The 12253-nt window shown below is 40.1% G+C and overlaps 1 protein-coding gene across 1 annotated transcript; it reads left to right on the forward strand.

Moving 5' to 3' along the window:
* Positions 1–6382: 6382 nt before the first annotated feature.
* On the forward strand, positions 6383–11596 carry LOC310875922 (uncharacterized protein; the record flags this gene model as incomplete). Its single annotated transcript, XM_083789356.1, has 6 exons — positions 6383–6497; positions 6847–7025; positions 7577–7658; positions 9044–9196; positions 9402–9511; positions 11567–11596. The coding sequence occupies exons 1-6, from the start codon at positions 6395–6397 to the stop codon at positions 11594–11596; spliced, it is 657 nt and encodes a 218-aa protein (XP_083645482.1). The 5' UTR covers positions 6383–6394.
* Between the last annotated feature and the right edge of the window lie 657 nt (positions 11597–12253).

Genomic DNA, 12253 nt, shown 5'->3' on the forward strand with positions numbered 1-12253 from the left:
ACTGTGTCCAGGAGACATTGCTGTGTGACGGCAAGGACGACTGTGGCGACGGCTCTGATGAGCTCAGCAGCTGCTCTGTTAACGAGTGTCTGAACAGCGAGCTGAGTGGCTGCTCCTCCCAGCTCAGCTGTAAAGACGTCAAGATAGGCTTCAAGGTATGGAATCAACAGCGCCATTTGACACAGATTCCACCATGACACTGATGAAACACCTGGTCAGCATCACGCTCTGTTCCTGTCTCCTTACAGTGCACATGTCCCAGCGGCTTCCGTCTGAAGGACGATGGGAAGACGTGTGTGGACGTAGATGAGTGTAGCAGCTATCCCTGCACCCCGCATCCCTGCAACAACACACAGGGCAGCTTCCACTGTCTCTGTGTGGAGGGTTACCAGCTCAGCCCTGAAGACCCCACCATCTGCACGTCCACATCTGGTAGGAAACAGTGGGAGCTCAAAGCACTGAAAGCACATTGGTTGTCTATTCCAAGAATAGCAGATACAAGCTCATAGCGCGGCACTATGTGCCGAGCTATGAGATCGTATAGCCAGAGGCGGACTTACCGTCGGGCTAGGGTGGGTTGCAGCCCGGGGCCCCCGACTAATATTTTAAATATTAAAAAGAATATATATATATTATTATATATATTATTATATATATATTATTATTTTGTTTTTATTATAAAATTGTCTCTTTTTAGAGACAAAACTAAATAGCATAATTTCTTTCCGCGGGTCGCGGGGCTGCGTCGCGCGCCCCAAGGGGGGCGCTCAAATTAGCTCCAGCCCGGGTGCCCTCTGCAAGGTAAATCCGGCTCGTATAGCTCTGCTATGTTTGAAAAAAAGTATGACAAATCTTTGAATATCTTTTTTTAAAGCGAACATTTTTTACTCAAATCTGTGCTTCTGGGGGTCCCTGTAACAAAATACTTTGAGATGGGGGCCAGTTACAGATAATTTTGGGGGTCCTTGACATGAATACTTTTGAGAACCACCGACATTTTTCAGAAAACTGTTTGGGTTTAGAAGACATTTGTAGAATCGGCCTCAGGTCTTCATGGGTTTAACTGCGTGTCTGTCTGTCAGAGAGAGAGAGAGAGACAGAGACAGAGAGAGAGAGAGAGAGAGAGAGAGAGAGACAGAGAGAGAGACAGAGACAGAGAGAGGCCGCACCACGCCGAGCGGCCAACGCTGTGAAATAGTTTAGTGTCTGTCTGTCTGTCTGTCTGCCTGTCTGTCTGTCTGTCTGTCTGTCTGTCTGTCTGTCGAGCACAACAGCTGCTGTCACTGTGTGGGGAGTGAGGACTTTCTTCATCTTGTTTAAATATAAATACTGATGAAACTTTTAAATGAAACAAACATGTTTAGCTCAACATCATCTGACTTGAATTAACTTGGCATATGATTAACATTTTTATAAGATGATTCGATCATCCGTGATAGTACTTTGTATAAGCATTGGTTTCATGTTGCGCTGCTGTCTCTGTCAGATCAATAACCTGTCGACATCAGTATCAGTGGGTAACACCCTTCGCTACAAAGGGTAGCGTCCCAGATCGTCCCAGATCCCTCTTACAAACTGCTGCGTACGACAGTAGACTGAAGCTAAGAAGGCTTTCAGGAAATTGTTTTGCTTCTAAGTTCATTCATCCAGGAGGTGTTTTCCCGAAGCCAGATAAGAAGACTCGTAATGCTGTGCTCTTGAGAACCAACTTAAGTAGTGCTTCCTGAAAGCAGTTAGGTAGCACGTAATGCTGTGCACTTGAGAACCAGCTGCTATACTACTGAAGATACTGCATAAACTCAAAACCTTTTGGGGAAATGGGTTTGCTGCTATACGCTATACCGTTGTACGACAAAGCATAAACTGCTGCCTGTCTGTCTGTCTGTCTGTCTGTCTGTCTGTCAGAATGCTGAAGCACTGAGAAAGCTGTTACGCCTTTTGTCTTCGTCCTTTTTTTCCCAACTTGACTACAGGAGCAGTGGTCTCAAAAACATAGAGGAAAACTTGACAGAAAAAGACTCGATCACTATATAAAAAATAAAGGAAAAGTCTAACAGACCGAGACTTAAGAAAATATTTTTTTCTTTTATTTTAACATAAAAGTACATTAAAAGTAGCAAACATTTCGGTCCTAAGACCTTCATCAGTGCTATAATATACCGGTAGTCTTTTTCTGTCAAGTTTTCCTGCCTGTCAGAATGACCTCTACTTTTAATCATTTGAGGGAAACAAAGAACACATGAGAAACGCATCAGAAAAGATAAGAGAAAAATGCCGGTGCGAGATCATGTTAGATGTGTGAAAAGTGACAATACTATTGACAATATCCTAAGGTGGAAGGGCCAAGGAGGATGCTGTGACCACTAACCCAGCCTTAGCCACTGAAGAGGCAGGACTCAGCAGCCAGGTGGACACCACAGGTGGGTCTGGCATGGGACGTGCACACATAGACATCAAAGGGGGCTTCAGCCCCTGCCCTTTTGCCCGTCTGTAAAATAACTGCCCTTTCTGTGGTGAAAGAAATGCAAAATGCAACTCCTTTCCTTTCCAACATGCTGGAAGGCAGCGCATTCAGGAGAATTGCTTTTCTTTTATACCAAGTCTCCTGAACTTGAACATATTTGTTTTGAAATCCACTAGCTAAAGAGTGCTGGGTTGCGCCCCAAAAAAAGCTGATCTACAAGCTCTCAACGCGTTGTGAGCTTGTAGATCTGCTATTTTCGCTGTTTTTGTCCAAAAGTGCCCTCTTACGGGATTTGAGCCCCTGCCCCTCTAACACTCTCTGCATGTCCCTGGGGTATGCAGGAAGCATGTTCATGACGTCTAGATATTAGATCTATAGGACATTAATTATGATATCTCTGCTGTCGGGGAGAAAACAACTCCAAAATGTTCATTAAAAAAAACTATTTTAGATAATGCACACTGCCTCATCAAAATTGATATTGTGACTTTATATATTGTCAATTGCTATTCCCGACAGTGACGATAGATACATTATTTGGTAACACTTTACAATAATATGGCCACAAATCATTAGCAGTCATTAGCATGACTTATTAAAGGGGCATTTCAAACACGTGAGATGCTCGATTCATACTTTGATTTTATCAGACACGCCCCCTCAATTACAAACACTAATTGTAATTTCAAACTCAAATTTGAATACCATGATGGATTCATCTAAAACATCCGTCCTTGGTTCAGGTGACTGAATACTGTAACACGTCTGCAGGGGCCATGCATTTTCTTTCTATAAATAAATAAAAAGGTATAATTGCAAAAAACACAGCCCCTCATGAACTAGAATTAGAGGGACAATTAATTGTTGTTTTTATCTTGTTTGAAGTAATAAGGATAAAATGCACATCAAATATCAAAATATTGAATGAATCATTAACAGGTTAAATACTGTCTGGGGTAGACCTATGTTTGAAAGTGAAATATCCCTTGAAACATCCTGCAGTGTTCACTTTTCTCTCATGCCAATGAAGCCAATTGAATTGAATTGAATGGAATTGTGCACGCATGCACGAGCGCACGCATTTGTAAAATACAAATAAAACGTCTCATTCATTTAAAAATCGATGCATCGTTGCATCGATTTCATTAACACAAGTCGATTCAAATTAGAATTAGAATGAAAAAATATATATATTTTCAATTGTTTTCCCCATATCATATTTTTTGCTCTGTGTGCGTGTGTAAATAATTCAAACTGTAGGATTGGTTATTGTGACGGACAGAAGTCATTCCTTCCCTTTGCAAAGCGTACCGGAGCGCACTCGCCTATTAGTTTGCATTGCATTCAGAACGCGCCCTTAACACTAGGAAGTCTGAGCAGCCGTTCAGACCGAATTTGAGATTTCAACGTTTATTTTCTTAGCCCATGGAGTCCAGAGAAAGTTCCCCTTGCATGACTTTGTCTAAATATTCGATTGAAATCATCTCTGTTTTTTTTCCATTTGAAACTTTTTGTAAATATGATTTTAGGCATATATCTCTTACTCAGTCTGACTATAATCGGCCCAATCGACCGCCGTCACCCTTTCTCCCCCACTCTTTTGTTTGCGCTGCTTGATAATGGTGTTAATGGTGATTCCCCGACATTTCCTTTTCACTTGATATCGTTTCGTAGAGAGCGCCTACACAACTTATTTATATACCAAATGAAAGCCCCAATTCCATAGTTTACATGGTATTTTGAATTTTTTTAAATGAGCAAAAAATGAGCGAGCTATGATTGAAAGAAAAAGGGGTGGAGAAAAAAAAAAGAACACACAAACACACAGCTGGAGACGGCATTGTTGTTGTTCAAGCCTGCATTCCATGTCCAACGAATTAAATCATATACGTTTGGCTGGTTAATTAACTTGGAATTTGTTTATTATTTTGATAAGATAATAGGAATATGAATACAATGATTATTATCATTGTTATTATTATTATTATTATTATTGAATGCTCGGTTAGACTCGACCCGACATTTACTTTCCATGAAGCGAGAACGCTTGCCGATGCGCGATACAAAATAAAAAGTGTTGAAATAATTCCAACCAGATAGACCTCCCGAACCGCTAAATGTTTTGTCAGTCAAAAGAACAGTTCTTTCTGCAAGCGACGTGGAACGTATGTAGGCCTGCTGCTGTGGATTAATTTGTTTCACAGCACAGCCTATTCTGGCATATAGGCTCAATATCGCCAGCTGCCAGGCTTACATCCGGTAAGCCCATGTGCTGATTTCCATACACAATACATACACGATCCGTATCCTGCCCTCACCGGATGTTGAATTCACAGTGCTAACGGCCGTATTTGATGCGATGTTTTTTTATTAATTAAACTGATATAACAACATAACGTGGCTAATAATTGTTTATTTGGAATGTACTTTGGCTGGTAATTTAGGTAAATATAACGCGACTCACTTGTATAAGTAATTTACCGCGGACAGGCCGCATTTAATGCAATACATTGGCTTTAGTAATGTTGTTAGCTTATAATATTAGCAACTGTAAGCTAACGGCTGGAGGACTACGGACAATCCGGTCAATAACATCATTACACTTAAACATTAATACAATCATGTCATGTTTACATGCCTAGTCAAGCAGTCTGTACATCGCGTGGGGTCACATATATTAATTACATCGATAACACACAAGAAAAGACAAGTGATCTTGCTCTTTTGGAAGGAAAAAAAGAGCAACAAAAGGCAGCAACGCGACACTCTTCCATGGCTATGTTGCAATATAGTACTAACGGGCAACGGCAAAATATATATTTTTCACATGTATTATTAGTTTTATACATTTTAGGAGTGAAAACATGTGTTAAGAAACATATTATGATTTAATTCGTTGGAAATGGGATGCAGGCTTGAACAATGTCTTCTCCAGCTGGAGAGGGACGAGTGGGGGAGAGAGTGGCCAATCAAATCGCACCAAAAACACGGTCCCCCTGACCGTTCAGCCGACTGAGTAGTAGTGAAATTTTTTCAGACTTCGTAGTGTTAAAACACCAAAAAGGGTTCCCGCCCAAAATGGGTTAATGCATTATTCATATTCGTCAAGGACTAAGTATTTATTTCTGCGTTGAAATTATTCCCGTTCAGTGGCAGTTTTCACAGCCTTGTTTCTCTTTTACACGAGTCTCGAATGTGTATCACGCTGGAAATTAAGTTCAAACCCGGTCAGCATATAAGGGCCGGATTTACCATCCCAAGGGCCCCCGGGCTAGACAAAATTTCTGTAATTTTGGGGTACCCAGCCCCCCCAAAAGAGAAAGGCAGGCAGGCAGACAGACTAGTGGCTGAATGCAGGCTGACATGCACAGCGACATTGGGAGGGGTTTCCACACACAGCTACCCCATAACACAGAGTCACTGTCTGAGCAGAAGCTCTCAATGTTTTAACCATAATTCTAAATGTACAATAACCAAACATAAATCTCACTTGAATTGGATTGCAATACTTTACAATTTCAAATCATAAAAAAAAAAAAACTTTAGTTTTGGTTTTTTGAGCCCCCCCCCCCCCCCCCCCCGGTCTGTAGCCCACCCTAGCCCAATGGTAAGTCCGCCTTTCACAATGTCGAAACTGTAGAGTGTAAATGTGCTAATTTAACTCAATATTAAACATTGAACTATCTCTCCTCAGGTGTTCCTCTCCTGCACTGTGACGCCAGACAGAATGAAACTCAGTGTTTCGCAGCTCTGGGGGGAACCGTTGAGCTACGCCTGGTGGAGAGGATTGAGACACGACGTGAATACCGATTATATAAAGGGATAAAAGAGGCATGGGACACAGTATTTAGCCTTAAAAGAAGGAAGTTTTATTCTACTTTTACATACCAAATCAGATCATACTTTATTGAAAGTAGTGGAACGTTTGGGATGAGTGACGTCACAAAGAGTGATGAAGCTCACTATTTTCTTCACATCTGGATGGATGATGGAATCCTCATAGAAAAGAAACACCTCCATCTGTCTGTTCAAGGTAAAGTGTTACAAATTACAACTGATATAATACAACTGATACAAAATATAATATAAACTGTTCAACTACTGCAGTTTCATGTCAAATGCAGCTTTAATTATTCATGCATTTGCTATGCATTAATTCAGAATAAAATACATTTATAAGTATTTAATTTAAAATACATTTATATTATAAAATACATTTATACATATTTTATTTAAATTTATAGAATACATTTATATTATATTATATTATATAGGTTGTTTTCCCTGGACTAGAGACTTGAAGAAATGTGAATAAAATGCATTAATGCGGCACCAACACTAATAAAAAGTCTTTCACTGTGTGTTTTGACTGTGTCCTCCAGCTCCAGTGTCCTCTCCTAAGCTGTCCTCTGAGTGTCTGTCCTATGGACAGATGAGGCTGTCCTGCTCCTGTGAAGGGGACAGTGTCCAGTACAGCTGGACTCTGAACGGAGAACCTCTGACAGACAACCAACTCTTCTCTGGAGGACGTCAGGACACCCAGAGCATCACTCTGACACAGGTTAGTATAGTAGTTCACTAAAAATAAAATAAAATACTAAGACGATAACAAACTGAAACTGTATTGTGTGTTTACAAAATTATCTGAAACGATAGACAAAGTTCCCTTAGTTTTTGTCAATTTCTTTCTAAGCTTAATCTGTAAATGGATATTATTTTTTTGTAATATCTTTTTTTATATTACACTGTTACACAACACTTATGTTGGCCCTTTGCAATCCTGCACCTGACTTATTTGTTGCAATGAACACAGTCATTAATATAAACTAAACTAAAACTAAAACTAAGCATCACAAAAAATAAGAAACTAATACTACTAATACAAACTGTAGCAAACCTGCTAAATCTAACGAAAACTAACTGAATTAGAAAAAACATCAAAACTAACTAAAACTATAATGAAACATTCCACACTATTATAACCTTGTAGCCTGCATGGGTTCCAGCCTGATTTGCTGTGTTCCGCGGGTCTGAAATGTCACTTCGCAAGTCATGCAAAGTGACATTTCAGACCCGCTGGAACCCAGGCTAATAACCTTGCCTCTGACACAGGATCTCTCTGGACTCCTGATGTGTATCGTCAGCAACAGTGTCAGCCGTGCTGCTGCTACGAAGACCATCACTGCATGTCCCGGTGAGACTGAACATGATTGTAAATGATACTGAGGAACATGGCAGTGATGTATAATAACCATAATGTGTTCTGCTTTAATTGGATTTAGTGGGTTAATAGGGGTCATCCCTATGTTCCCCAGTTGTTATGTTCCCCAGGTTATATGTCCCCCAGGTTCTATGTTCCCCAGGTTCTATGTTCCCCAGTTGTTATGTTCCCCAGGTTCTATGTTCCCCAGGTTATATGTCCCCCAGGTTCTATGTTCCCTAGTCACCTTAGGGTTTAGGGTTAGCGTTAGGTTTCTGGTTTAAGGACTTCAGTGTTTTGTACTATACAATTGTAGTACAGAACAAATAATGATTTTTTTTGCCATCTTTGTTTTGCAATAGTTTATTTTATGCCAGTGTTATTTTTTAGTTGGCTAAGACTAGATAGTTTAAGTAGCCTAGGCAGGCCTACAGTTCAATGGATTGTTCAAAGACTGAGCTTAAATCAGAATTTGCTACTAAAAGGAACACTAAGACTAAGTTGCTAAAATACTTACTAGAATTACTAAAATTACTAGGTTAGGTTTATGGTTTAGGTTTATTCTAAGTGGGGAACAAAGAACCTTTTTTGCAACCTGGGGGACATACTGTATAACCTGGGGAACATATAACCTGGGAAACATAGAACCTGGGGAACATAGAACCTGGGGGACATAGAACCTGGGGAACATAGAACCTGGGGAACAGAGAACCTGGGGAACATAGGTACACTCCCGGTTATTCATCATGTTGCACGTTGCTTTGTTTTCACGCGCCTGTCTAGAGTCCTCTAGATAAAACTGTATGAATGGTTTGTTTCTGCAAAGCGTTCCTTTCGTTTTCAGCGGGACATTTTCCTTTGACCCTTTGACAAGATATGCCAAGAAGAGCTTAATTTCTATCCACCAGCTGTCTAAAAACCCAGAAGAGACGACCGCTGCACGCGGCTTTAGGCATCTCTTCTGGCGCTAAAGTGTGCCTGCGCCGATAGTGAACCATGGATTTGTCTATAGAGAGGTGTTAACCCATTCAGGGCGGGAACCCCTTTTGGTGTTCCAAGCATTATGTTATGCTTTAGCTGTTGAAAAATAGCAGATCTACAAGCGCGGCACCGTGCTACGAGCTTGTAGATCTGCTATTTCTTTGAAAAATCGTTTAAAATGCGAACTAAGTCTTTGCTTCTAAGGGGGTCCTTGGAACAACATATATTCAGATGGGGGTCGGCGGCCAAATACATATCATTCTATAGGGATCCTTGACATGAAATAGTTTGAGAACCACTGACATAGAAACATGGGTTTTTCAGAAAACTGTCAGGATTTTGAAGACATTCGTAGAATCGTCGTCAGGTCTAAATAGTTTCCATGTTCTGTCTGTTAGGGTTCAAACACATCGACTGCATCGACTCCGACGGGACACGCATATCTGGATGGGTGTCTGTAAACGACACCACCTCATGTCCTGCTCTGACAACAACAACAACAACAACAACAACCACCACACAACCACCGTCATCACCATCATCCACACCCGGTGAGAGTTCCAGCCTGGTTAATGAGCCTGACATGAATGCCACTTCTTATTATTATTATTACAAAACATTTTGCCTACATTTAGTACATTTGTACTCAAGTCCATTCTGATTACCAGACTTGTACTTGTAACGGAGTGCGTCTGCATTGCAGTATTGATGTTTTTTACTAAGTAAAAGGTGTGAATACTTTTCCCCTCACTGCAGAGTTTGTCCCGTACATAGTTGGTTCTCTGGCAGCTCTATTGCTCCTCCTGGTGGTTGCTGTTGGAATATCCTGCTATCAGAAGAAGAAGAAGAAGAAGAATAAATCCACTGTTGTTACAAAACAAGGTCTTTATCAAGCTTTTTTTTTCTTTTTTTTTTCGACAGTTTGTTTAGGATGGTTGGGTTTATGGCCTCCAGTATAGATATTACTATTAATAGTTCCAGGCATCTATTGAACTGTTACTACTGTACAGAAATAAAAATAAAAGTGCAAAAACACGCCCCCTCATGTATTAGGTGGAAAATACAGTATATATATGTCAGGGAGGGACTAGTGCAGAAGAGATCCAGTAGAACTAAATGTCAGCTAGGGAAGGACTAGTGCAGAAGAGATCCAGTAGAACTAAATGTCAGCTAGGGAAGGACTAGTGCAGAAGAGATCCAGTAGAACTAAATGTTAGGGAGGGACTAGTGCAGAAGAGATCCAGTAGAACTAAATGTCAGCTAGGGAAGGACTAGTGGAGAAGAGATCCAGTAGAACTAAATGTCAGGGAGGGACTAGTGGAGAAGAGATCCAGTAGAACTAAATGTTAGGGAGGTACTAGTGGAGCAGAGATCCAGTAGAACTAATCGGTTTAATGTTGGTTGTGCTCCTGTGTTGTGCTCTGAACATAGCAGACAGCTTGCAGATCGGTCATTTTCAGCCTGCAACAAAGTGTAAAATTAGTCGTCCTCAAGGTACCGCCAACATACATTTTAGTCGACTAAATTAACTGTACATTAAAGTCAACAAATAAAATGTTACGATATGTAGCCGACTAAAACTAGACTAACGCTAAAACATTAAATTGAGTACACATAAATTAAATTGTACTCAAAAGATTATGGCTACATCAAAATTTGCTGTCAAAATTCAAGACTTGCCGTTGGACAAGCTGAGCATATTATCCAGTAGAACTAAATTGTATGTATAAGTACAGAACAAAGAATGCTTGTTTTTGCCATCTTTGTTGAAGAGTCTGAGCAATTATGTTTTAGTTTATTTTATGCCAGTGCAATTTTTTTGTTGGCTAAAAGACTAGATAGTTTAAGTAGCCTATAGGCAGGCCTAAAGTTCAATGCATTGTTCAAAGACTGAGATTAAATCAGAATTTACCAAAAGTAAGACTAAGTTGCTAAAATACTTTTAGTCTTACTAGGATTACTACGTTAGGTTTCTTGTTTAGGTTTATTCTAAGTGGGGGAAAAAAATAACCTTTTTTGCATGGTGGGGAACATGGGTATTCACATTATTGATATTTTACATGAATTGACAGCCTGTACAACCCCAAATTTAAATCCCAAATGGTTGCTCCATTGTTTAGAATGATTGACTATAGCTATACATGTTGCCAAGTGCTGAAGTGTTTCCCTATTCCAGGGGTGCCCACACGTTTTTGAATTGCTGCTTTCAAAATGACCAGCTCAACAAGATCTACCCTCCAAAAAAACTATTCTCATTGCTGAAAATAGTTTATAAATGTACCACAACCCGAGGGGGCTTTGGAATAGTCTCTGGCTTTACAAATGTCCTGGAATAGGACATTTTATTTTTGTATTTGAAATGATATATATTTAGGAGCATGTCATGTGGTCTACCTGCAGAGCCTTTGTGATCTACCTTTTGGGCACCCCTGCCCTATTAAATCAATATCCACACTGATCTGATTACCATAAAGTGATAACAGTGGGTCCCAACTCCCAAACGTTGTAGCCCATGCACCTCCTTCGACAAGCGTTGTGAGCTTGTCCTATAGAATGTCTTCAATGCAACACATTGTGAGCTTGTCGATTGGCTATTTTCAGTGAAGAGGTTTAATGTAGAGTGAAAACAGAAAAGGCACTAGTATAGAGTCTAGAGACAGTCTCAACGTGGTTAAAAGGCAACATACTCTTTACAACAAACGTTATTCTAAATAGGTGAGTGGGTTCAGTGAAATCTGTGTTGGGTAATGAGACCCATGGGACCCATTACATTGAAAACCTATTTACATCACTGCCCTGCATTAGATGGATTACCTCTAGATGGCATTCCATCATACATCTAGCTTACAATCACTGAGCAACTCATGACATGAAAATTAGAAGGTTTAAATGTGTTCTAAGGTGTTGTTTTTCATTTACAGGTCAATGTGGTGTCAGGTGAGTACTACTAAGTATTACTCTGTCTACTCATCAATATGACCGCAGCAATATATTACATATTCCTTTTTTCTCCATTACTGCTGATAAATATGGATCTTTTAATTGCAGACCCACTCAGTCTCAGGGAACCAATCAGAGCCCAGCTACAAACCAGACGACCAATCGGAGTGCGTCTCCTGATGATGTGTACTGCCCACTGCAACACGGTCAGTCTTTCAACCAATCACGTTCATTAAGGACACCTGTGACAACTGGTTCTACTGTAATTTGAACATTAATTAATGTCTAACTTAAAATAAAATAGATCTTCATTCTTTAGAAATGTAAAGTCCATTTTGGAGGTTCAGTTGTGTTTGTTTTTCCTCATTTGCACAATAGAATAGAAAGCCATCACTGAAATAACTGAATTAAGCACCACATTAATGCATGTAATTTACTTTTAGGCGACACAAGCGTCTATGGGAAGATAAACCAGCCTGATGATGACTATGAAAATGGTACAGTATAAACGTTTTTAAACATCCAATCCAATGATTTAAATCTGAGTCAATTCATTAATTCAGTCAGGTTCAGATTAAATGGTTTCATTAGAAAAATGATTTCTGGGCTTGGGTGGCTGGCGTAGCTGTCTGGGCTGGTAATCCAGTTCTGGCTGTGTGCCGCGGGTT

This window comes from Protomyctophum parallelum (genome assembly GCF_964188405.1).
Source record: "Protomyctophum parallelum genome assembly, chromosome: 18".
Lineage (NCBI taxonomy): Eukaryota > Metazoa > Chordata > Actinopteri > Myctophiformes > Myctophidae > Protomyctophum > Protomyctophum parallelum.